The sequence below is a fragment of the Procambarus clarkii genome, chromosome 20 (genome assembly GCF_040958095.1).
Source record: "Procambarus clarkii isolate CNS0578487 chromosome 20, FALCON_Pclarkii_2.0, whole genome shotgun sequence".
NCBI lineage: Eukaryota > Metazoa > Arthropoda > Malacostraca > Decapoda > Cambaridae > Procambarus > Procambarus clarkii.
The window spans coordinates 45069233-45095893 of record NC_091169.1 but is presented as its reverse complement, the minus strand read 5'-3'; the positions used below and the strand labels follow the sequence as shown (position 1 = coordinate 45095893).

Below are 26661 nucleotides of genomic sequence, written 5' to 3'. Positions count from 1 at the left end.
TTCCCCATAAGAAATAAAGGGAAATGAATTAATCCGTTCCTGACTACCCCAAAAACCCCACATCAAACTAAATTTTTATACCTAATTCATCTAAATAAACCTACAAAACTGTGTTCCAGTTATTACTTACCTTGCTGTCGAGTGCTGTAGGCGTATGGAAGATGGTGAGGAGGGGGGAGGAGGAGAGGAGTTACTGTTTGGAAGGGGAGTCCCCTTCCATAATCACATCACATAACCCCATGCCTTGTAACACTATGGATACCACTTCTCTTTCTAAATTTTTCAAACCAGCCCCTGCTTGCCTTAAACTCTTTCTTATCTGCATCACTTGTTGCAGGGGTATTCTTTAGAAGGTCTTCGTGCAACACCCTGGCTTTCTCACAAATAATGGCCTCCGAAACACTATCACCCCTCAACTCCTTGTCGTGTATCCAAATTAATAACAACTTTTCCACTTCTTCAAGTATTTGTGGTCTTTGTGCCGTTAATGTTCTTACTCCTTTTGCCACTTTAGCACCCATAATCTTATTTTTCTTCTTAAGTATAGTGCATATTGTTGATGTGGCTTTGTTGTACTGCCTACAAAGTTCAACAACACGTGTACCGTTCTCATGCTTCCGAATGATCTCTTGTTTCTCCTCTATTGTCATCCTCACATGAGCTTTCTGGCCTTTATCCTTACCACTGGCTTTCTTGGGACCCATGGTGAGATATATAATAACAAATCACCAAAAATCCAACAAAACACTGAAAATCCGCGAGAAGAATTGATGTGGGGGTAGTCACTGAGCGCGAGACAATAATAAACTGAGGGGCGGCGGGGCGGAGGGGCGACGAACGCGCTAGGTCGGCTGTACGCGTATCAACAAACTCGCATCCAAACTCGCCTCCCGAAGTAACCATCGCCTTCCGAGACAAATTTTTGGAGTAAATACACCTCGCCTTCCGAAAACTTCGCATACAGGGACAATCGCATTCCGAGGTACCACTGTACATTTTATTTGTTTTTATGCGCTAATCGTATGTATAATAAACACGTACACTATATTATGGCAGTAAAACATCCGTACTGTCTAAGGACACTGTGTTACGTGCATGACACTTGTGTACACACATGTTGCACATATTTACCATGTATCATGCTAATTTATGTATATATACAATCTATTTACAGACTATACACTGTCACACACTATATACATTCACCATCTACACATTCAGAACACCGCGAGTGAGAGCTGCCACACCCAGCCAGCCCTCACTCACTTCTCCAACATTGTATTTGCCAACTTTGCCCCTCCCATCATACAGTTATTCACACCAATGTTTCATGTTCATTTATGTATATTTACAACATATGTACACACTATACACTGTCACACACTATATACATTTACCATCAACACATTCAGAACATCGCGTAGCAGCTGCCTCGTATGGGCCAATAGCAGCTGCCTCGTATGGGCCAATAGCAGCTGCCTCGTATGGGCCAATAGCAGCTGCCTCGTATGGGCCAATAGCAGCTGCCTCGTATGGGCCAATAGCAGCTGCCTCGTATGGGCCAATAGCAGCTGCCTCGTATGGGCCAATAGCAGCTGCCTCGTATGGGCCAATAGCAGCTGCCTCGTATGGGCCAATAGGCCTTCTGCAGTTACCTTTGTTCTTATGTTCTTAGCTCCTCTCAACATACTCCTGTTGCTGTTATTACACTATATACATACACACACTGTATATACCCATGTACATGTGTGTTCCCCATAGCGAACCACGAAGCTAGTATGGTGAGCAAAACAAGAGTGGCTGCCACACAATGAGGGGTACCTCAATTCTCTCCCTTCCTCACCACAATTCCTCCTTCCACAATACTACGCTCAATGCTAATTATAATCACAATCCTGATCACAAATTCCTGTAAATGAATACTGTAGTTGACCACAAGTTTATTTTGAAAAGGAACCTAAAAAGTTGTTTGAAGATTCCTAGATGGACGAAATAATGCTGTGGTGCTGTGGCTAGCACTGTGAACATCGTGAACAGCATTGAATCACTGATATTTGAACATTGTACCCAGTCATTGTCACACTCAGGCTCTTCTATACTACTATCATGGCCAAATAATACAAGTTATATATATATATTATGACATTATTAGGCGATGCTGTGGTCACACGCTGAACAGCAGTGCTGTGCGCTCATGCTGCGAGTGCCAGCCTTGGTTGCTCACTCACTACAGAGGCTCCCACACCTGAGAATGTGGACCACGATTTTTTTTAAAGATGGTGTCTGTTTACATGAGCCCTGAGGAAGCTGATGTGAACCCCATGTAGCCGCGGGAGTTTTGAATGGAACGTGAAAAATACAAATACCCGGAGGCGCGTTGCGCACCTGAAGCCTGGGCCTGCAGGCGCGTTGCGCAGTTAAAGGGTTAAATGTACAGTGCTCATATGCCTTTGTTCCCTGCACCTCTCTGAGGGGGGCCAGGTTCTGGCTCGTCGTCTCCGGTAGGCATAAGAACTCCTGTGACTGATGACCCAAACTAATAAAGCACTATATCAGTTTGGATAGCTTCAGGGAACTGACGTTGCTCCCCAAGAAAATCTCTGGCCATCCCAGGCAAATCCAAGTGAAAACAAGCAAGGTGGTAATTTAGACAATAGCCACACTTCAAGTGTTGAGCACATAAGCTTGAAACTTAGCAGTCATGATGTAACGAAGCTGCCAAGACAACAATAAACAAGATCAAAGCCACCACACACTAGCCTGAACACAATTGAGGGTGGTATTTATCTTAAACCCAATAAAGAAAATACTGGAGGCAGAAGGAGTGTTTATTGAGTTATAGCACTGCATATAACACCCCATCTGACTGGACAAAGCAGGGATTTGCCTGTCTCTGACCTGGGTCACCGTGGTTCACAACAGTGGGTGATGCACAACTGGTTGTACCCAGTAACAGGTTACAAGACTCAGCTTGCCATGACAGGTATAGGCAAGTTCTTGGGAGGGTGAGGGGCCAAGGCTAAAATTGTTACCTGGTTGATGGGGTTCTGGGAGTTCTTCTACACCCCAAGCCCAGCCCGAGGCCAGGCTTGACTTGTGAGAGTTTGGTCCACCAGGCTGTTGCTTGGAGCGGCCCACAGGCCCACATACCCACCACAGCCCGGTTGGTCCGGAACGTCTTTTAGAAAACAGTCTAGTTTTCTCTTGAAGATGTCCACGGTTGTTCCGGCAATATTTCTTATAGTTGCTGGGAGGACGTTGAACAGCCGCGGACCTATGTCTATAGAGTGTTCTCTGATTGTTAACCGACTCTGAACCATGTCTAACTCAAAGAGAAAGAAGGGTGGGGGAAACGTGTGTCCAACAAATACAAACACAGCCATGAAGAACTTAGGAAAGGCCAAACCTAGGGATAGTGAGAAAGGGAAAGGTAGAGGGTTACACAAAGAGCTTGCCTCTACACACAACTCAGTGTCCATGGGGTAATTCCCAGCACAAATGCCAAAGGGAACCAGACAATAGTTGTATGTTGTATGTTGAGGTAGCCTAGTAGTGAGAACCTCAAGAGGAAGAACTCACAGTTGCAGCACAACCTGAACTGGAACATAAAATGTAACTGGACAATCGACTAGTTAAGTCACGAGACACAAAATAAGCTTGTAATAAACATACAAGAAGTGCTTCAAGGATTCATACTACCATAATAAGCACAAAACATGAGCACATTGAACATGAAACTAAGGTTTCTCATAATGAAAACATTGTACTTTACTGAATTCAGTCTCAAGCCTTTCCCAAATCATCATGAGGATGAATCTGGAGTAATATGATGAGGTGGGGTGATGGTGGCAGGTGGGAGCAGCAGCTAGGTGGGAAACCGGCAATGTGAGGTAAGAGTGCTATTTGATGGTCCCTGTGATGCAAGAAGGGTCTGGAAAGGATTTTTAAGTATTTGTAGGTGAACTTTTGTGATCACTACTCTGGGCTAAATTGAGCTTTTCCCCCGGTGACTTCCTAACACCATCAAAACCTAATGAGTGTAATTGAAAAAATCCAAATATGTGCTGGTGCAGAATATCCTTCTTTCCTGACTATCAAGATCCTGAATTCAATGATTTTGCCTTGGAGATCATCTAAGTAGAATAGTTCAGAAAAAGATTCAATCATTAAATAATAATAGTAATTATAAGCTTTTTATAGAAAAATACAATTACATATAAACTTCAAATCTTCATTATACAAGACAAGTCCCTGTATAAACCTGAAGAACAATGAAGTGGAAATACAGCTGAATGGTGGCTTAGAATATGTTTAACCTTTGTTAATGTCTAGATTAAAAAATTAAGGGGAGAAAACACTTCATATAAATACTTAACTAAATCCAGATACTAACTCTGCGGCTTAGCAGCCATAGCTATTAGGCGAGCAGCTCGGGATACTGGGGACGTTACGGGGTTGAGAGGTGGCCCAGCACTTCCCTCCTCACTATTATATAGCACCTTATTCTCCAGCCAGCCAATTCTAAAGAAAAAAAGTAAAGGGCACTCCAAAATTTGGAATATATTAGAAAATACAGTGCATCACTATATACCAATTCTTGAAAACCCCATCCAACACTTTAATAATACTGTACTGTACAAATAAAAAATTAACGAAAATTTTTGTATTATATGGGAAAACGACATTCATGTAACAAAAAATCAACATTGATAACATTGATCCTACATAGATTTAACATTATTCAAATAAATTTTGCCCACTAGAACAATATATATAGTGTAACCCCCACAATCCAGATACCTAATCCAAAAACCCCCAAACAGAGAGGAGGATTTGGCAACAGAAGAGATCAAACAAATCTGGAAGAGAAGCAGGAGTCCTGAAAACAATAAATAATTATGATGCTGTTGTTCAAAAATAATTCACAACTCATGGATTAGTTATGGCTTCTCCACTACAGTATGATTTCATATATTACCCTTGTATATAATATTGCACCTTCTATGGCTGCCCTGCTACACCACTCCTTCAAGAGTGGTGACTGTTAGGCAGTCAGATACAGTGGTACCTTGACTTACAATTGGCAAGACTTACGATAATTTTGAATTACGATGTAAATTTGATCGAAAAATGCGATTCGACTTACGATAGTGTCGTCGACTAACAATATTTGTTGGTACATATTTGGATCGACCGAGTGCATGGTTCCCGGTCACACGAGCTGACCTGCCTCAGTTTACTATAGCTGCCCGCTTAGTGACGATCACGCCTATAAGAAATTCAATTTTTGTGGTGTTTTTTTTGCGTTTTGAACATAAAACTGATTAATATATATCAAGCCGTGGGTCCCAAGAAAGTCAGTGGTAAGGTTCAACCTAAGAAAATAGTTGTGAGTAGAGGATGTTCCTTCCTCGTTAAGAAAATGTGTGAAGTATGGAAAGAACTGGAAAGTTTTGTTGAAAAGACTCACACAGATAAAGCTGTAGCAGGCCACTGCATTGACCTTTAAATGACAATGTGATGTCTTACTACAGACAAGTGTTAAAATGTAGGGAGAAACAAGTGTCTTTAGACAGATTCTTAGTAAGGCAACCAAGCAAAGAGCCACAAGCAGGTCCTAGTGGCATGCAGGCAAAACGTGCCAGAGAGTGTATCCCAGAAAAGTCATCACTGCCTGATGTTATAATGGAAGGGGATAAAGGTAAGATAAACATATGTACTGTATTGTAGTTAGAGAAAAAAATTGTATTCAGTATAAAATGTATTTGTAAGTTAATATTTTGGAGGGTGGGGAACGGATTAATTCAATTCCCTTTATTTCTTATGGAAAAAATCGCTTCGACTTACGATATTTTGACTTATGATACGTCTCTGGGAAAGGATTACCATCGTAAATCGAGGCCCCACTATAATTAATATAGGGTACTATACAAGACCACTCATATTGAATTATTCATTGTTCAGTGAATAATAATAATCCCTACATTAAGAACCTTGTAATTTATCTTTTAATTTTGTTCTCTTATTGTTCACTTATAAATGTGGGGATTTAATATGAACACAGGCACTAGCTCGATTATGTGTACACTTACAACTGCTATATAATTAGCAATGACTAAAATATTATCAGATACTAGAAGCACATAATTATCCCTCAATATAATTAATTCTCATACTGTATACACTTCATGGTAGGCTGGTAACCAATCGAAAACCCTGATAATTACTGTACTTCTTTTCCTTGACTTTACTAAACGTTGTCAACATTAGTAATAATGTAACACATTCTATGAAGTGAACACCTATTATAATTTGCACTCATTTAGCAAACTGATTCTGCAACTAATTGCTTATGTACTGTATATACAGTAATCACTAGCCATCTTTATTATTTTAATAAGCACATTACTATGTTTTCAATGTTGAATGCAATGAAATGCTTATTTCTGGACTGTCCTTCAGTTTTTCCCCTAACTGCCCACCTGTGTAGCTGACAAGCTTCAATATTTCACACACACCTACCAGAGACCAGGACCTGAATTGTTCCCCCCTCAATGGCAGTGCAGGAGTCTGGAGATTTAGGATCAACCACAGTCCCAAGAGAAAACCATTAGAAAGGTAAAGCTCTCTGAAACAGACAACAGCATGGTAACAATGACAACACTGACCCAAACTATGTAAACAATCATTACCCCAAGTTAAACCACTGGTCTACTGCTCAATAATAATTTGCCTGGTTTGACTCAGGTTTTATTTCTTTATTTAACCCTTTAACTGCGCAACGCGCCTGCAGGCCCAGGCTTTGGGAGCGCAACGCGCCTCCGGGTGTTCTTATTTTTCATGTTCCATTCAAAACTCCCGCGGCTACATGGGATTCACATCAGCTTCCTCAGGGCTCTTGTAAACAGACACCATCTTTAAAAAACCAGCGTTGAATGTAATGAAACGCCATTTTCTGGGTGAGTCCTGGAGGCTCCCCGGAGCTATCCCAGGCTGATATGCTAATGTCACACTTTGGCATCAGTCATGTGTATGGAGTTCTTAGGCCTACCGGGGACCACGGCCAGAACCGGGCCCCCTCAGAGAGGCAAGGGGAGCAATGGCCTATACAAGCCCCTGTGTTGTTGGAAACATTCTATGTCTGCCATCGACTGGAACAGGCACCCAGAAAGGTAAGTGCCTCAAAACAAACCCCTATTCTGGTTAAAATTGCTACCAAAAACCGAACTAGTGGATAGAACTCCCCAACCGAAAACAAGCAAACTAGTGTGACGTCACACACCGCCGCGCCACTGTCTGCGCAGCTCCCCCCTCCCCAGGAGGGGGAAGGGGGAGCCCCAGACCCCCTGCGCTGGCTACCCACACCTCAGTTCTTGAGGCTGGATGTCAAAGACGCGAAAAACCGCCGACCGGAGGGAGGGAGGGATGCCGGGGAGCCTCCGGAACTCACCCAGAAAATGGCGTTTCATTACATTCAACGCTGGTTTTCTGGGGGGAGCCCCGTCGGCTCCCCGGAGCTAACTACCCACAGACAGAAAAAAGAGGGACTTACCCGGGAGGCGGTCGTCGCTCACTCCTCAACTCGAAGCCGAGACAACTGGCTGCAACCGCCGACCTAAAGCAACACAGGCCCGACGAGGCCCAGGGACATTCACAAGGTAACGAGCAGCCAGGACCCTGTTCGACCGCCAAAATCCCCGCGCCCGAATATCAGACCAAGACATATTCCCAAAGACGGCAGCAAGAGCCACGAACTTACGAACGTCATGGGCACGGGGATAGACCGCAGGCTGGCTGGACTTAATAACCCTGCAGACGACCTGAGAGACCCGAACCCGCGAACAGGGAAGAAGGGAAACCGGATCAACCCACAGCGCGTCCCCGGACACAGAAGCTGTGGCGCGCAAATAACGGCGAAGCGCCGCAACCGGACACAAAACATGATGCACCCCCGGCCTGACCAACCAAGCATCAACCACCCATGGACCCCTCCGGAACGCAGCAGTCTCATTCTTCACCAGAAAAGAAGGAGATGGCTGCAAACGAACAAAACGATCACCACGACCAAAAGAGCAGAAACCCCTGCGCCGGAGGAGAGCATGAAGCTCCCCGACCCGACCCCCAGAGGCTAAAGCCAACAAGAAAAGTGCCTTGGAAAAACAATCCTGGACCGAAGGGGCCACAACAAAACGAGGAGACGAAAGGAAAGCGAGCACTCTGTCCAAAGACCAGGACGGCTCAGGCGACGCATGAGCAGGCCGGAGGTGAAACAATGCACGAGACAGCTTGCGAAACGGCGCAGACGTAACATCGATACGCGAAAGCAAGCTGAAGCGGCTCCGCCAGCGCCGCACGATACGAAGCGACAGTGTTAGGCATAAGATGACGGTCCTGAAACAACCAAGAGAGGAAGGACAAGACCACCCGAACAGACAAGGAACTAACACGACGAAGACGCAAAAAGAAACGGAAGGACCGCCAGGAAACTTCATACTGCCGCCGAGAAGAAGCCCTCAGGTGGGACACCAACAAGGAGGCCACCTGATCACCATAGAGACGATGATAGACTCGAGTCAAAAAAACCATACGCGAAGACTCGAGGAGAAGATCGAACCAGCCACGTGACGTACCGGCCCGATCTGCTGAAAGAGGCGGAGCCGCGGGAAAACCCTCGGGTTCGGACACCGAGCAACCAGCGCCTGAAACCAAGGCTGGGCCGGCCACCAAGGGGCCAGAAGGACAACTCTCCCCTGGTAAGTCTCTAAGTGAGTCAGGACCTGGAGCAACAGCCGAACCGGGGGAAAGAGGTACAGGAACCCCCACCTCGACCAGTCTAGCCAAAAGGCATCGACTCCGACGGCCTCGCGATCGGGGAAGGGCGCCGCATAAACGGGAAGACGCCGTGACCACGCCGACGCGAAGAGGTCCACTTCAGGGCACCCGAACGTCTGGCAAAGCCAACGGAAGGACTCGTCGTCGACCGTCCACTCCGTGGAGAGGGGAACGAAGCGAGACAGGGCGTCAGCCAAGACATTGGACACGTCCCGTACGTGAACCGCCAGGAGAGTCAAACCCCGAGAACTCAGCAGACAAGTCACCCGAAGCGACCAACCCCAAAGAGACAAGGACCGCATCGAACCCCCGCGGTTCAGGCAATGAACCACCGGAGAGCAGTCCGAATGGAGCCGAATCGTCGATCCACGGGCCACCCGAATCCTCCCCAGAGCAAACCACACTGCCGCGAACTCCCGCACCGTGCTGTGAGCTCGACAGAAGGACGGATCCCAACGCCCCTGGCCAGCCTGGTGAGCACTGGTCACAAAACCCCAGCCGAGAGACGACGCATCCGTGTACACATCGAGCGAGGGCTCGAGTAGGCGCCAAGGCACTGAACCCCGAAAAACCCGAAGAGGAAGCCGGTGACGCAGCAACCAACGCAAGGCCCCCGGCGGTCGAACTCTGCGATCGCGAGAGAGGCGGAAGGGGGAACCCCGAAGGAACCAGAACAGCCGTTGAAGCCAAACCCGACCCGGCGGGTAGACCACCATCGCGAAGTTCAGGCTCCCGCACAGCCCCTCGAGCAACTGCCGGGTGACCCGAGGGCCCTCCAGAAACAGACGAAGGCGGGACTGCAGCTGCAGGAGAGACTCCGGAGGGAGAGACAAGGAGGCGGTTCGAGAGTCCCAAACGAGACCCAGCCAAGTCCGAACCTGAGAGAGAACCAAATGGGACTTCCTCCAGTTCACCAAGAGCCCGAACTCGGCGAGCTGGGAAAGAACCAAATCCCTGGCTAGCAAGCAAGCTGACTGGCTGGGAGCCCAAACCAGCCAGTCGTCGAGGTAGGCCAACACCCGAACACCTAGGAGACGCAAACGAGCCACCACAACCCGTGTAAGGCGCGTGAACACGCGAGGTGCCAGGTTCAACGCGAACGGGAGACAACGAAAGCGGTAACTCAGACGCCCCACAACAAAACCAAGCCAGTCCCTGAACAGCGGATGAATCGGGACATGCCAATAAGCGTCCCGGAGGTCCAGGAACACCATCCAAGCTCCCGGCTCCAAGAGGAGCCGAACCTGAGACCTCATAGTCATCCGAAAGGAGGGGCATTGAACCCAGGGATTCAGACGGGACAAGTCCAGAATGAACCGCAGGTCCGCGCAGTCCCGTTTCAGAACCGTAAACAGACGGGAAACCCATCTGAGGGACGACGTCGTTTCGACAACGCCCAAGCGTACCCACTCCAAGACGACTCGACAGAGCGCAGGGGAAGAAACCTGCCCTGCCAGCCCCGACCCCCCAAATGGGGGAGGGGCCACCCAACGCCACCGCAGGCCGCGAGACACGACCCGAAAGGCCCACGAATCGTGGGACCAGGCGCGGGCGAACAGTGCAAGCCGTCCCCCACATCGCCCCGTCAAGGGGGCAAACCGCGAAAAGGCCGGCGACCCTTACAGGACCCAGAACCCCCGCACAGCGCGAACACCGCGCCGACCAGACGAGGGAGGGTCCGCAGGGGGAGCCAACCCCGAACCTGACACCAGAGGCCTACCACGACGAGAGGAACCCCGAGCCCTGGCACAACCTTTCCGGGAAGACCCACCCCGGGACCCCCGGAAAACCAACAAGTCCGACATCGGACGACAAGCCGCCGACGCAGCCTGAATAAACTGCACCACGGCCGACTCCTCAAACAGAAGAGGACAAAAAGGTGAAGAACGCCTAAGAGCCAGAGCCCAAGCAGATTCCACGGAGGAACCCAGCACCGCCTGCCGACACGCGAGACGGGAAGCATAAAACAGGGAAACCGCATCCCGCAAAATCGGCGTGAACAGCTTCAACAAGGCAGCCGACGAACACGCAGCCAAGGACAAGGTGCCGGACCCTGGGACGGACCCAAGCGTCCCCACATCCTCCACGAGCCAATCCGAAGACAGCTCCAGGAGGGAAAAGAACAGCAAGGCCGAAGCCAAAAGGCCCCGGGCGCGCAAGTCCTCCGCAACGAGCGCCGCCAAAAGGGAGGGAACCTGCACATGGAGCTGAATAACGCCCACATCGCGGGGAAGGGCAGGGGCAAACAAGCACTCATTCAGGTACTCAAGTTCGCCCCCCAGGAAAACCTGAAGCACCGTGGAAGCTTCCCGCCACTCCAGCGTGCGGGAATGACAGAAGGAATGCCAGGAATCCAGACCAAACAAGGGGCAGTCTGCTAGCCAGGACGACTCCGGAACCTCGTAACGGAGCCAGAAAGGGAACGAAGTCCCAAACCTGAACGTGGACGGATCCATTTCAGAGGCATAATCCGGGTCACGCAGGAGGTAAGCTGCAAAGGCCGCTCGCACCTCACCAGGTTGGATGCGATAAGCCGAAAACCTCCGGAAGGATGGAACCGACGTACCCGGGGGAACACGGAACCGAACCCAGGGAGGGGCCGACACCAAATCCAACTCGTACACAGAGGGGGGAAAAGAAAACCCCACTCCTTGTAACAATAAGCCCCGCTCAGAGGGAAGAAAAACCCAGGCGGGGTCCAGCGGGGCCCAAGGCCCCCAAGTCAGCCCCTCCCCAGCCTTGAGGTCCTTCACCACAGGACCCGAGGCCAAGTCCTCTCCCCAAGCCCCGACCCCACAAGACAAGGATGGAGCAGCCGGAAAAGCTGGAGGAAGGGGGGCCCACTGGTCAGACCCTGAAGCTTCGGCCGGGAGACAAGACTCGAATGCCTCTGCCGCCCCCCCGGAAGGGGCACCCCCCAAAGCTGCCCGAGTCTCGAGATCAAGTAACCCCTGCTCCGACCCCGAAACCCTCAGACGCTTCGGGGCCGGAAGCAGGGGGGGGGGGACCAGAACGAACAGAAGGGGAAGGACGAGGAGGTGCGGACTGAACCAGGATCGAAGCGACCCCCACCCCAAGTCCGGGTCTCGAAAAGCAAAGCGGGGCAGCCCCGGGGCATCCGGGGGAGCAACCAACTGAGCACGTTGCGACAGACGAAACCTAGACTGCAACGCACGCGCCGCCTGTACCCAAATAGAATCATCAGAGGATTGGGTAAATTGAGTCACAAGCAAGCAGCAACACTCACAGGACTCAGGGTCGAAAGTATCACCGACCCAACAGGCAGCGTGGCAGAGGCAAAAACAATGAGGGTCACCCTGAGACAAGGGGACCGAGCAACCCTCAAACTCGCACACAGCGAGTGGGGACTCCGGGGTCACATCCATCGGACCCACGCGCCCCCTAGGGGATTCCCAGGGTCCTGAGCATTTACTTTAAGAGGACTCGCGCTCAGGTAGTCCCAGGCAGGGTGCTGCAAACTGGCACCCAAAACTACCAAGCAAACTTCTAAAGCTGAACCCCAGGGACGTGTACACTCACGGGGACCTAGCAGGGGGCGCCACTGAGGAGAACAGTGGAAGGGCAAAAACAAACTGAATAAAATGACAGAACCCCCCACCAGGCAAAAACAAATAGAAAAACAAAACCCCGCAAGAGGACAGCGAACCCCAAGGAACAGAGCCGGCCGCGATGTCGGGAATACAAGCTGAGAAGCACCCTGCGCCCCTACCAGTGCAAACTGCCTCTTACCTGCCGGTAACAAGGGAGAACAGAACACCCAAGAGCCCAACAGGCGGCCGAAAAACCGAAAGGTAAAACGGACCAGCAGAGGCAGACCCCGAGGAGCCTGTGGAAGGTGGCCCCAAGCCCCAAGGGCAGTACTTACAGGGCACCTAGGGAAGGCAGCCCTAGGCACATGCAGCCCAAGTACTGAAGATAACTCCTGGCTCTCGCACCCACAAAACCAACACCACACGCAAAGCACAGTGCAGTAGCGACACCGGAGCCAGAGCACACGACCATCGCCTATAGCATCAGCCTCAAGAACTGAGGTGTGGGTAGCCGGCGCGGGGGGTCTGGGGCTCCCCCTTCCCCCTCCCGGGGAGGGGGGAACTGCGCAGACAGCGGCGCGGCGGTGTGTGACGTCACACTAGTTTGCTTGGTTTCGGTTGGGGAGTTCTATCCACTAGTTCGGTTTTTGGTAGCAATTTTAACCAGAATAGGGGTTTGTTTTGAGGCGCTTACCTTTCTGGGTGCCTGTTCCGGTCGATGGCAGACATAGAATGCTTCCAACCACACGGGGCTTCTATAGGCCATTGCTCCCCTTGCCTCTCTGAGGGGGCCCGGTTCTGGCTGTGGTCCCCGGTAGGCCTAAGAACTCCATACACATGACTGATGCCAAAGTCTGACATTAGCATATCAGCCTGGGATAGCTCCGGGGAGCCGACGGGGCTCCCCCCAGAAAAAATCATGGTCCACATTGCCGGGTGTCAGAGCCTCAGTAGTGAGTGAGCAACCAAGGCTGGCGCTCGCAGCATGAGTGCACAGCACTGCTGTTCAGCTTGTGACCACAGCATCGCCTAATATTGTCAAAATATATATATAACCTGTTTTATTTAGCCATGATAGTAATATAGAAGAGCCTGAGTGTGATAATGACTGGGTACAATGTTCAAATATCAGTGTTCAATGCTGTTCACGATGTTCACAGTGCTAGCCACAGCACCACAGCATTATTTCGTCCATCTAGGAATCTTCAAACGACATTTTAGGTTCCTTTTCAAAATAAACTTGTGGTCAATTATTCATTTACAGGTATTAGTGACCAGGATTATGGTTATAATTAGCGTTGTGCGTAGGAAGGAGGAATTTTGGTGAGGGAGGGAGGGAGGAAGGGAGAGAATTGAGGTAGCCTCACTGTATGGCAGCCACTCTTTGTTTTGCTCACCATACTAGCTTTGTGGTTTGCTGTGGGGAACACACATGTACATGGGTATATACAGTGTGTGTGTATATAGTGTAATAACAGCACCAGGAGTATGTTGAGAGGAGCTATTTTGGTGAGGGAGGTGACGTGGTAATCGTAGCGTCGTCTGCTGTCTGCTGTGTGATTTGTCATGCAGTGTATGGTGGCCACTATACTGTTTGGACACAATACCGGCTTACTTGCATAGTTCTGGTAAATATAACATGTAGATAGGTATATATATAACATATGTAAATAGTGTAATAAAAACAATAACAGTATGGTGGGAGGAGCAATGTTGGCGAGTAAGATGTTGGAGTGAGGGAGACTGGCTGGGTGTGGCTGCTCACACTCGCGGTGTTCTGAGAGTGTTGATGGTGAATATATATAATGTGCGACAGTGTATAGTGTGTACATATGTTGTAAATATACATATATGAACATGAACCATTGGTGTGAATAGCTGTATGATTTGGAGGAGCAATGTTGGTGAATACAATGTTGGAGGAGTGAGGGAGGGCTGGCTGAGTGTGGCTGCTCACACTCGCGGTGTTCTGAATGTGTTGATGGTGAATGTATATAGTGTGTACATGTGCTGTAAATATACATAAATGAACACGAAACATTGGTGTGAATAATTGTATGATTTGGAGGAGTAATGTTGGTGAATACAATGTTGGAGGAGTGAGGGAGGACTGGCTGGGTGTGACAGCTCACACTCGTGGTGTTCTGAATATGTTGATTGTGAATGTATATAGTGTGTGACAGTGTATAGTCTGTAAATAGATTGTATATACAATGGGGCCTCGACTTACGATGCTAATCTGTTCCCAGAGACGGATCGTAAGTCGAAATATCGTAAGTCGAAGCGATTTTTCCCATAAGAAATAAAGGGATTTGAATTAATTCGTTCCCTACCCTCAAAAATATTAATATACAAATACATTTTATACTGAATACAATGTTTTTTCTAACTACAGTACAGTACCTAAGTTTATCTACCTTTATGGAGGGCTCTTGATGGCGTATGGAAGATGGTGATGGGGGAGGAGGAGAGTTGTTACTGTTTGGAAGCGGAGTCCTCTTCCATTATCACATCAGGTAGTGATGTTTTCTCTGGGGTACTCTCTCTCCTACGTTTTGCCTGAATACCACTAGGACCTGGTTGTGGTTCAGTGCTTGTTTGTCTCACTGCAAATTTCTCAAGAGACATTTGTTTTTCCCTTCATTTTAACATTTGTCTGTAATGATGCATCACTTTAGCACCCATAATGTCCTTTTTCTTAGCCAGTATGGTGGATATCGTTGACTGAGATTTGTTGTACTGCTGAGCCAGTCCAACAACCCGCACACCATTTTCATATTTACGAATGACCTCTTGTTTCTACTCTATGGTCATCCTTACATGGGATCTCATATGTTGAGCCTTACCACTGACTTAACTGGGACTCATGGTGTGATATATGATAATAATTACTTTAATGTTCAAAATACAAAAAATCACCACAAAAGCGAAATTTCTTATAGGCGCGATTGTCACTAAGCGGGCAGCTGTAGTAAACTGAGGCAGGTCGGCCGCGTGACCGCGAACCACGTGCTCGGTCGACCCGAAAGTGTACCAACAAATATCGTAAGTCGACGACACCATCGGATGTCGAGTCGCATTTTTCATTGAAATTTACATCGTAACTTGAAATTATCGTAAGTAGGGGCAATCGTAAGTCGAGGTGCCACTGTATACATAAATTAGCATGATACATGGTAAATATGTGCAACATATGTGTACACAAGTGTCATGCACGTAACACAGTGTCGACCCGACCACACACTAGAAGGTGAAGGGACGACGACGTTTCGGTCCGTCCTGGATCATTCTCAAGTCGATAATCTTGTAAATCAGTCTTACCTGGGACGCGGTCGGGTCAAGATACCTGCTCTGCACCTTCCCCCCCCCCTCCCCCCATGCTGGGTACTGAGATGGAGACTCAGTCACCAGAAGACATGGCTACTTCCCACGGCGATATTAACTTGGACTCTGAAAGCAGCCAGTCAGACGAGGAGGGCGAGTATCTAGAAGTCCTGACAAGGAATAAGAAGAAACGCAGGAGACAGGAGGCAAGGCGTAGTGTGGACAGTAATACACTTAACGGAAACGACAAGAGAATGAAGAACGACGCCGAGACTGATGCAGACAAACGGACGGAACGATGTCAGGAAGGTGAGGGTCAGCGGAGATGGAGGCTTCTCTTCCCTGCCTCATGCACGCTGACCTATCATCAGAAGCTGCTGTGGACCGTCAAACTCGGAAGAGAACACCGTAAGTTCGAGCCCCTGCTGAAGGAAGGTGTAAACAGACCTTACTTAACGGTAGGTTCAATGGAGGCAGTGATGTTTCTTAGCCAGCAAGGATATGATGGAATTGTTATGGAAATACCGGAGGGGAACGAGAAGCTGACGAAGGTAATTATCTATAAATACCCTCAGATTCTGGACCCCGAGTTCATCCTCGATGACCAACGATTTGTGTGGGCCAAGCGTCACCTTATTAAAGGTGAGGCTAGGAGTCAGGTGGTGGCTCTAGTGAGAGGTGAAGTACCCGAGAAAGTGTTCATCACCGGGGCTGGCTACAGGCATGTAGCAAAGTATGTGGAAGAGCCCATAATATGCCTGAAATGCTGCAGATGGGGGCATAAATCCTGGAGCTGTCAAAATGATCCACGATGTCATTTCTGCGGAAAGTCTCACCCCTCTACTGTGTGTAGAAACAGACTTAATCTGGGTAAGAAAATATTTCCCAGATGCTGCAACTGTGGAGGTGTTCACAATGCCAGCTCGGCTGTGTGTAGCAAGAGGCCGAGTATGGGTGTTCTCTGGCCGGTGAATGTTACAGAGCAAGCAAGAGCTCTTACCCAGACACCGGGAGCACAGCAAAACAGTCTGCCCCAAACAGTGCCAGTGAACCGGACGAATGCGTGGGTAAAGGAGTCACCTTTACTTAGGCAGGCTCAAGCAACAAGCAGCCATGCCACCACTCAGGACTCTGGCAGTGACAGTGTAACGGTGAGTGAAGTGGCTACTGTGGCTCAGAAAGAGGGTCATAATGATATGGTCAAGGAAGTGTGGGCTGAACTTAAAAAAGTTGGTGAGTTCCTCCAAAATCTTGGGCAGAGAATCGAGTCCATCGAGGCTAAATTAAACGTTCAGGAGGTCAAGGAAAATCACAAAACGGTGAAGGATAATCAGGATATAGTGGTTGAGGACAATAATGAAATATTGAGTGATGAAATGAAGGAAAGTGAAGTGTGTGTGAATGATGATAGTCGTAGTGAAAGGAAGAACCCTATAATTACACATAAAATGAAGGAATCATTTGGGTCAATAATGGACGTCACAGGACTGAAAAAATCTCTTGAGAATCGCAATGTCGCTTTTACTGGTGAACTTGGGAGGAGGTGGGAGATGTTATACAACGTATGGCTATTATTTAGTGAACTTATTGGGGATGACTTAGGCAGTGAATTGATTAATAATGGATCACCCTAGACTGAAAGTGTTGTCATGGAATGTTAATGGTTTAAGAAACAGAGTTACAGATGTTCATTGTTATGTGATGGGAAATGATATTGATGTTGTAGCTCTCCAGGAGACAGGGGATAGGAATGAAGGCTTATTGAAATTAAATGGCTATAAAGGGTTTAACCTCTTCGCCGCAAATAACATCAGAGGCACGTCGATTTATGTTAAGAACTCCATACCAGCAGAGTTAGTAGAACCGCCATCAAAATCGCAAGGTATAGAGAGTGTCTGTGTTAAATTATCATTAAGGGAAGGGGAATTTATTGTAGTTAATTTGTATGTATCCAGGAACTGCTTCGACGCTAACTATTTACCTGACTGCATTTACACTAATCCTTCACTGGTCATTGGGGACCTTAATGCTCGGCACACAAGCCTTGGGACAGTGGGTAGTATTAATGCTAATGGGGTCAAGTGGTTACAGTTTCTACAAGATCATCCAGATACCTGTCTCTTGGGAAACAATGAACCAACTCACATCAGGGGAGGACGGCTTGACTATGCTTGCATTTTAAACTCTCAGGGGATTATGGGGGAGGCTCGGGTTGTTCGGGAACTACTTAGTGACCACTTTGCCTTGAACGTTGAATTACCACTGGGGAAAAAGCAAGTCCACTTTCAAAGGAAAAGGCTAAATATTAATAAAGATATGAAAAATTATTTTATTCAAAATATGGGAGATTGGTATCAACATTACACGCCGCTCTGCGTTTATAGTTTTTACGAGGACATGGTCGAGAACATAGAGAAATTAGTACAGAGGGAAAATAACGGGGGCAGGGGAAGCAAGACGCACGGACCTAAGAAATTTAAATATTCCAATGATCAGCGAGTCAAGGGGTGGGAGAGAATGCTACGGAGTGCGCATAAAGAATGGTTAAAAAATGGAATGAGGGATGAAGAGAAAAATACAATGTTGGAAGTGGCTAGGGAATGCAGTCAGATGAGGAAGGAGGCGCGGGACAGATACTGGCAAGAATTTGCTCAGTCCATTGGTAATACTAAGAACCTTAAAGACATATGGAGAGCAGTAAACAAAATCAGGGGTTGTAAGACCAAATTCATTGCTCACTCAGATCCAGGGAAAGTTGCTAATGAGTTAGTAGATAAATGGGCATGTGCTGCTGGTATGGAGTCCTTACCTGCAGACACGAGTCACCATTGAGTCATGGGAAAATATTAGAAATGGAGTAACTTTATGTGCCTTAAATACAAGATCTATAACATGCACTGAGATAACTCACGATGAGCTACTGGATGCTATAAAAAGTGGCAGCTCTACTGCTCCGGGAAAAGATGGAGTAACGTATGACATACTTAATTATTTAGCCGGTATGAAACCTAGTCCCTTACTTGATTTGTTTAATATGAGTTATAGAGAGGGAAAGTTACCAAGAAAATGGAAAGAGGCTGTCATCATTCCTATCCCTAAGTCAAACAGAGGCTACAGACCTGTCTCCTTAATATCCTGCTTTTGTAAAATGATGGAAAGGATTTTGTTAAATAGGCTACTCTACCTTGTAGGTGATAACATGTCCAGTAATCTCTTTGGTTTTATCAAAGGCAAAAGTACTGCGGATTGTCTCTTAAAGTGTTTGTCTAATGTGGATGACAATTGTAGAGTTTTTGTTGATCTACAAGGAGCATTTGATAAAGCCAATGGGGAGGTAATCTTATACGAATTAGCCAATCTGGGAATAACAGGGAGATTGCTACACTGGATACGGGATTATCTACAAGGCAGAAAAGGTCAGGTGTATTACCAGGGATACATGTCTGAGGAACGGAGGTTTCAGTTAGGTACCCCACAAGGGGGAGTATTAAGTCCCACCTTATTCAATGTATTAATGAACAGATTAGCATCAGAGATGTATCCTCCAGGGGTCACGACGGTCATATATGCTGATGACATTCTTATACAAGGCACTTCTGGGAACAAAATTCAAACTGCTCTTAACATACTTGGTACAACCTGTCACAAGTTAGGCTTAGTTATAAATGCAGATAAAACCAAATACGAGTATAGGAAACGAAGAAATATAACACTTACTCTAAATGGTGTGGAACTGAGCTGTGTTCAGAAGTACAAGTATCTGGGCATGTATGTTGGATACACATGTGAGAGTAAAAATGCTGAAATAAATCATATCAGCACCTTATGTAAAGTCCGTCTGCATCCTCTGAAAGCACTAGCTTTTTCTGGTAAAAGTGTTGGGGTACCTATCTTGCGGATGTTATACATAAGCACTGTTCGGTCCCTGATAGACTACGCAGCACCCGTATTGTCTTACACCGGCCAAGGCAGAATTAAAAAAATAGAGCTGATACAGAACGAGGCTATGAGGATTATTCTTGGATGTCAAAGAAATGCAATGATTGAAATAATGAGAATGGAATTAAATTTACAGAGTGTGTGTGATAGAGTCCGTGGCATTAACACTAGAGTATCTATTCGTTTCATGCGGAGAAAAGGAGAGGATAAGCTGTTTGAGAGCGTTCAGACCTGCTTGAGTGACGTACACACTTCCAGGAAACTGAGGGAGACACGCTACACGAGAGGATTAGCTCATGACCTCAGGGAATACGACGTACTTGACTGCTGTAAACCCTCTCGACAGTGTAATATGTCTGCTCCCTGGAAAGTACAGAAAATAGACGTCGAAATTGTACCCCTCAAGGTGAAAAAGATTCATCATGAACCGAGACAATTACGGTGTTTGTACGGAAGCATGATATCTCGGTTACCAAGAGGCAACAGTTTACATGTATATTGCGACGGGTCGGTGGCGGAGGATGGCAGGGCCGGGTGTGGTGTCCTAATAAGGGATTATACGGAGTTTGGGTCTGTGGACAGGATAATTGAACTCCGGCTTAGTAATTATATATCATTCACACAAGCTGAACTGCAGGCCATTCTGGCGTGTTTGGAGGAAGTACGTCATGACGACAAAAATGTTTTTGTATTTGTCGATAGCCGAGGAGCACTGGAGTCCTTAAACAGTCGAAACCCAGTCTTCATGTCTATAGTTGAGGACTGTAAGAGAAGAATAACTGAGATACAGCTGAAAGGTTATAGTGTGAAATTCATGTGGATTCCATCTCATGTTGGAATAGTGCTCAACGAGGTGGCGGATGACTTGGCCAAACGTGCCACATCAAAACCACAAGTTGACATTGAATGTGAATTCACAATGAGACAAATAAGAAGCAAAATCAGAAATATTCAGGCACAGGCGGGAGTGGAGAGGAGAGAGATAATGTATGAGAGTAGTCAAACCATGCAACACTACATGTATGTGAGTCAAAACACCCATTTCACTTATGGTAAAAGGAGAAATGCTTGGAGTGACTCTGTGTACATGCGGCTCAGGCTTGGGTACAAATATTACTGGGAATATGGGATAGATGTTCATGATAATGACACGAAGTGTAAACTATGTGGTATGTTAAGGTCTCACACCCTGGCCCATTATGTTCTTGATTGTCCGTTGATTAATGTATATAGAAACACTGAGATAAGGACTGTTCCTGAACAAATAGCCTGGATGTGTCACAACGGAAAGGTTGATGATATTCTTGAGAGATATAAAAATTTTGCACCAAGGTTGTAATATTTTGTTGAATTATCTGCAGGTGTCTTGCAAATTGTCTATACAGTATACCTAGGTCATAAAAGTATTTGTGTGTACGTCTGATACCATACTACTTGTGAAGGAGGAAATGTATATGTTTACCTCTCAGAATGTTTGGTAATATGTTTATTGTTTGTGATGTGTGTCTATGTATATATTAACACGTTGTACTGAATGGGGTGAGAATAGCTTGAGCTACCTCATCCCTTTGTGTGTATTTTACCTCAATAAACTTATTTCAATTTCAATTTCAATTTCAAGTCGATAATTATAATTAGCATTGTTTGTAGTATTGTGGAAGGAGGAATTTTGGTGAGGGAGGGAGGGAGAGAATTGAGGTAGCCTCACTGTGTGGCAGCCACTCTTGAATCGACTTGAGAATGGTCCAGGACGGACCGAAACGTCGTCGTCCCTTCACCTTCTAGTGTGTGGTCTGGTCAACATACTTTAGCCATGTTATTGTGACTCATCGCCTGCATAACACAGTGTCCTTGGACAGTACGGATGTTTTACTGCCATAATATATTGTACGTGTTCATTATACATAGGATTAGCACATAAAAACAAATAAAATGTATTTGGAACTGTGCGCAAAAATGAACAAAAATATATTCGCGGCAACTCGCACGTCCCGCCCCGGGCGCCCCACCGGCCCCGGAAGCTTACAGCACAGGCGAATGGGGAATGATGACGTCACGTGCCAACTTACGGACCCCATAGCAGCCAAAGTAAGTACAAGTTTGAAATTTTTTTGACATACCCATACTGAGGGAAGGGTTTTTGACACTTTATAAAAACAAAAGAATTTTTTCAAGAGAATTTATTTCCTGCACACTGGGGGGTGTCATATTTATAGGCCGCACAGTTAAAGGGTTAAGCAGTAGCCTGTTTTTTTTTGTTTTTTTTTAACCTTTCTAATGAATTTTTCATGGCTTTGATTAGATCTCTAACCCACAAACTCCCCCTTGCCTTGAAGAGATAACTAGATTCTTGTCCTGTCTTCCAATAGTTGTTTTGTTGTTGTTTTAGATTCAGTTACTCGGAACAAAAGTCCCAAAGTAGCACAGACTATGGTGAGCCTGTAGTGGACTTACCTGGCACAGGAGCGGAGCTGTAACTTGTCCTCCCAGTAGGTTAGTGTGGGTCTCAAATGCCTGGTGCAATTCTTAAGGCTTGGCTACACCAGTCTGAGGAGTTCAGGGAGTTGAGGAGTTTTCAGGAGTACACCAGTTCTGAGAAGCTACTGATGGGATCTCAGTAAAACAAATTGCTGTTCAAAAGATACTGATCTGAGGATGAAGGATCCAGTCTAGACCTTACATAATTGACAGAGGAAGTGCAGTGAGTTATGTTGACATTGTTCCAGGACATACCTAAACATCATCACTTCCTTTACTTTCAGATATGTGGGTTGGGTTTTTAATGCCGAAACATAATAGGCGGAAGATGCTCACCGACTCATTGCTTTAGGTAAATTGGAATATGGATGGTACAATAAAAAGAAAATTTATACAGTACTCCACAATAATACATTGGGCCATACTTTTGAGAAATAGTCTTTCTCTTCACTTCAGAGAGATTCATTCTAGACACCAATTCATCTTTCTTCAAGGCAGTCTGTGATATATTGTCGTCCAGATTTATAATGGCTTTGCTAAGGGGTGCTTCAGATGGAACCTAAAAAAATGATAAGAAAATATGAGGCATAAGCAATAGAAATATAGGTGTGAACATCAAGTAAAAATTATAAAACATTAAATTTTTTACCTCAATGCCAGGAAGTTACTAAACTATTTGAAAATATAACAGAAATAAAATTAAAAAGGAACACATGCAGGACATTATGAGTGCATCATTGAAAATGAAAGAAGCAATAGGTTCGTGGGAGGCCAACTGGTTGACTGACTGTATTTAACAAGAGGTCAAGAAATGCCTAGTATTAGTCAAATTTAATACTTCAAAATTTATAAAGTAATTTGTTAATAATTTTTGTTTAATATATGTTTGCCTGAATATATGAATATGATAATTTATAAATCTGTAATTATCAGAGTAAATCACGAAGCCAATATAGCTATATAACACCACATGGGAAAGGAAAGATGACAAGTAGAGAGACAATACTATAGTAGATATAACAGCAATGTGGCAAGTGCTGCCTTAACAGAGTCCAATGGCAAAATTCCTCCAGGAAGTTCCAGATCAGTCAGGATATGTGGACCTGTAGGTTCCTGCAAGCAACAGCTTGACTGAACAAGCTATCACCAAACGAGCCTGGCCACTTGGGGAGTATAAGGAACCCTCGAAATAAACTAGAGGTGGTGCAAATATAGTAACTTACTGAATTAGGAACATTAAGTCTGAGGACCTGGTATAGCAACCAAAAGGGCCATACACAGAAGAAAGTAAGCATGGTAGAGGTGAGGCTGAGAGAAATTAAGAAAGCCATAAAGCATGGCATGTAGTTTTGTAGTGAATGCATTATGAGTAATTACAGTATAAATTCAGCAGTTTAAGGCTGGCATCAGTGAAAGATCTGAAACAGTGGTGCTTGTAAGACATGCACAGCACCTAGTTGAAATTGGTAGCATCCAAGAAGATATGTTCACAAGAGTTGTTGTTTACAGTGTGGTGCATTTTTTATGTACTGTATAAGGAACATGACAGCTCCTGAAATTTAATAAATAATTTTTGGAAGAAATAACCAGGAGTTCCTTTCCAGAGCTATATTCTTGGTGATTAATTATGTACTTGAGATTGTAATATTATTACAATCTCATATTGTATACCAAACATGGAAACAGTTGGAGAAATTTAGTTTAAGAATTTCTTGATCATAGTGCTAAATGATTTTCATGTTTGGGCATACATAGAAAGATGTTTCTATACAAGAAACATCTTGTATAACACTACAGTATTTCAATAGTGATGCTGTGACTGAAACTAGAATTCAACTGCGGTTATGCACAACCAAAGTTTTATTTTAACCCTTAAATTGCGCATCACATCATATGATGCTTTACCCGACTTGCAGTAAATTGCACATCGCATCATATGATACTTTGGAGTACCGCGCACGATTTGAAAAGCCCGTGGGGTATAGGGGGTCCCCATACGCTGCCCAGGGGCTATAGTAAACAGCCGCCATTTTGAAAAAAAATCCAGCTCATGCTACTATCGCGTGGGAGGCCTCAGTTACCCAGCAGCCACCATGTCGAGCGCACGGCCAAACGCTTCCCGGGCACGCCCCATGCAATCACTCACCCAAGAGCAAATAACCAGTGAATTATTTTCCGATGGTGAGGAAAGTGACTGATGACTCTGATATTGATAAAGACTACGCACAATTGACTGATGATGATAGCATGGACAGTGAAAATGAGATACAGCCGCCTCCCATGGCGAGGCCTATACGCTCACCCATGCCACCTCGCCCAGTGTCTACCCCAATTCACCCTCGACCACACAGTTCTTGTGCTTATTTAGAGTCTGGGGATATTTTAGGTGACGAGTAAGAGGAAGGTGACTCTTTTTCTGGTTTTAGTGAAGTGGAATCAGAACATAGTGTTACCGAGCCTGGTGCCAGTACCAGTGGTGTTACTGGGCGAGATTTTGTCGCGTCAGCAGCGTCTCGCCCAGCCAAGCGCCACCGCATGGAACAACATGAGGCACCAAGAGCCTCATGTTCACGTGCTTCTACCTCACGTGCACGTAGCGGCCGTACTGTGTGTAGACGGGCTTCAGCTCCTGGTCCACGGGGTGCATTGCTTCCTCGCCGTAGTGCCCCTGTTGTGTCCCCTGCGTCTCGCAGGACACCAGGTGTACTAGTGTGGAGTGATGGTACTGGTTTTATTCCCCGAATTCCTGCCTTTGACAATAAAGACATTGGAATTACAGAGCTTTTCCCTGATAATGGAGAGGATATGAGTGAATGTCATTATTTTACAGCATTCTATGATGAGCCGCTCATGGAATATGTTGTACACCAAACGAATCTTCATGCGGCTCATCTCATTAGAAGAGAGATAACAGAATTTTCACTATTGCAACATTGGAAAACCACCAATGTAGGTGAAATGTATGTGTTTCTAGCGATGAAATGTATGTTGATGAAACACTGTCAAACACGCTCTCACAGATTACTGGAGCAAAGATCTGACTATTCCAACACCTTTCTTCGGGAAATATATGTCCCGAGACAGATTTCAGATACTCCTCAGGTGTCTGCATTTTGCAAGTAATGAGAACCGGACAGAGGATGATAGACTTTGGCGAGTGAGGCACTATATGAATGAAGTGTTTGGAAAATTCAGAGATTTTACGTACCAGCACAGAAGCTGGTGATTGATGAATCCCTTGTACTTATCAAAGGACGTGTTTCATTTAAACAGTATATTTCCTCCAAACGAAACAGATTTGGATTGAAATTCTTTGTACTGTGTGACTGTGAAACAGGATACGTGTTACACATGATTCTGTATTCAGCTAGCGATGTAGACATTCCCAGTAACGATGAACATGGTTTCTCTGGTAGTGTGGTGAAGTCACTGATGGCACCAAGGATGAACAAGGGGCACATCCTATACACAGATAATTACTATACAAGTCCATTGCTAGCTAGGTTCTTGATTGAAATATATAGAACCGGGTTGGTTGGCACAGTAAAGGCACGAAAAAGGGAAATGCCAGTGTTTGGCGGTGGACTTGCAGTTGGTGAGTGCTAGGTACGGAAATGTAATCAAATACTCTCGGTACGGTGGAAAGACAAGAGAGAAGTGAACCTGCTGACAACTGTTCATGAGGGTACAATGTTGAACAGTGGCAAGGTGCACCGTGTAATGAGAGAACCAGTATATAAGCCAGATTGTGTTCTTGACTACAATATCAACATGCGTTTGACTGATAAGGCTGACATGATGATTGGCACTATCGAGTGTGTGTGCGGAAAACATTGAAGTGGACGAAAAAAGTGTTTTTCCATCTTGTTGACATGAGCATGTTGAACTGCTATAATTTGTATCTGGTGAAAACTGGACGTAAACCTATTTTCCGTTCATTTGCTTTTACACTAGCAACACAGTTATTAGCAAAATTTGGTCAAAAAGTCCCTGGCATACGAAGACCAATCATGAACCCAGTGTTGCAGCATGCTGCAACACCCAGGCTCGCTCACATAGATGCCTTTCAGCAACACAGACTAAAGAATTTGCCACCAGGTGGAAAGCGTGCAATAGGCCAACGTGCATGCCTAGAATGTAAAACAACAAAACGAAGAAAACAGAAACGTAAAATGGTGCAAACATGGTGTGAAGGGTGTGGAGTTGCATTGTGTGCTGTCAACTGCTTCAACGACTACCACTCACTCCAAGATTTCTAAATGTGCAATAATAGTGCAAAAACCTGTACACAGTGTGTGCTAGTGTGTACATATAAAATAATGAACATTGTGATTACTGTACATAATATAATGCCGTAATGGAAAACATTTGTGTGCGCATCTATCTTGAGGTTATCTTGAGATGATTTCGGGGCTTTTTAGTGTCCCCGCGGCCCGGTCCTCGACCAGGCCTCCACCCCCAAGAAGCAGCCCGTGACAGCTGACTAACACCCAGGTACCTATTTTACTGCTAGGTAACAGGGGCATAGGGTGAAAGA

The 26661-nt window shown here is 46.0% G+C and overlaps 1 protein-coding gene across 1 annotated transcript in view; it reads right to left on the bottom strand.

Moving 5' to 3' along the window:
* The window catches only part of LOC123755302 (uncharacterized), a 144200-nt gene that overhangs the window by 75854 nt on the left and 41685 nt on the right, over positions 1–26661 (bottom strand). The window contains exons 5-6 of the mRNA XM_045737791.2: positions 22550–22683; positions 4394–4521 (exon numbers count right to left, since the gene is read on the bottom strand). Of these exons, the coding sequence (XP_045593747.1) occupies positions 4394–4521; positions 22550–22683 (262 nt within the window). The remainder of the gene's footprint in view (positions 1–4393; positions 4522–22549; positions 22684–26661) is intronic.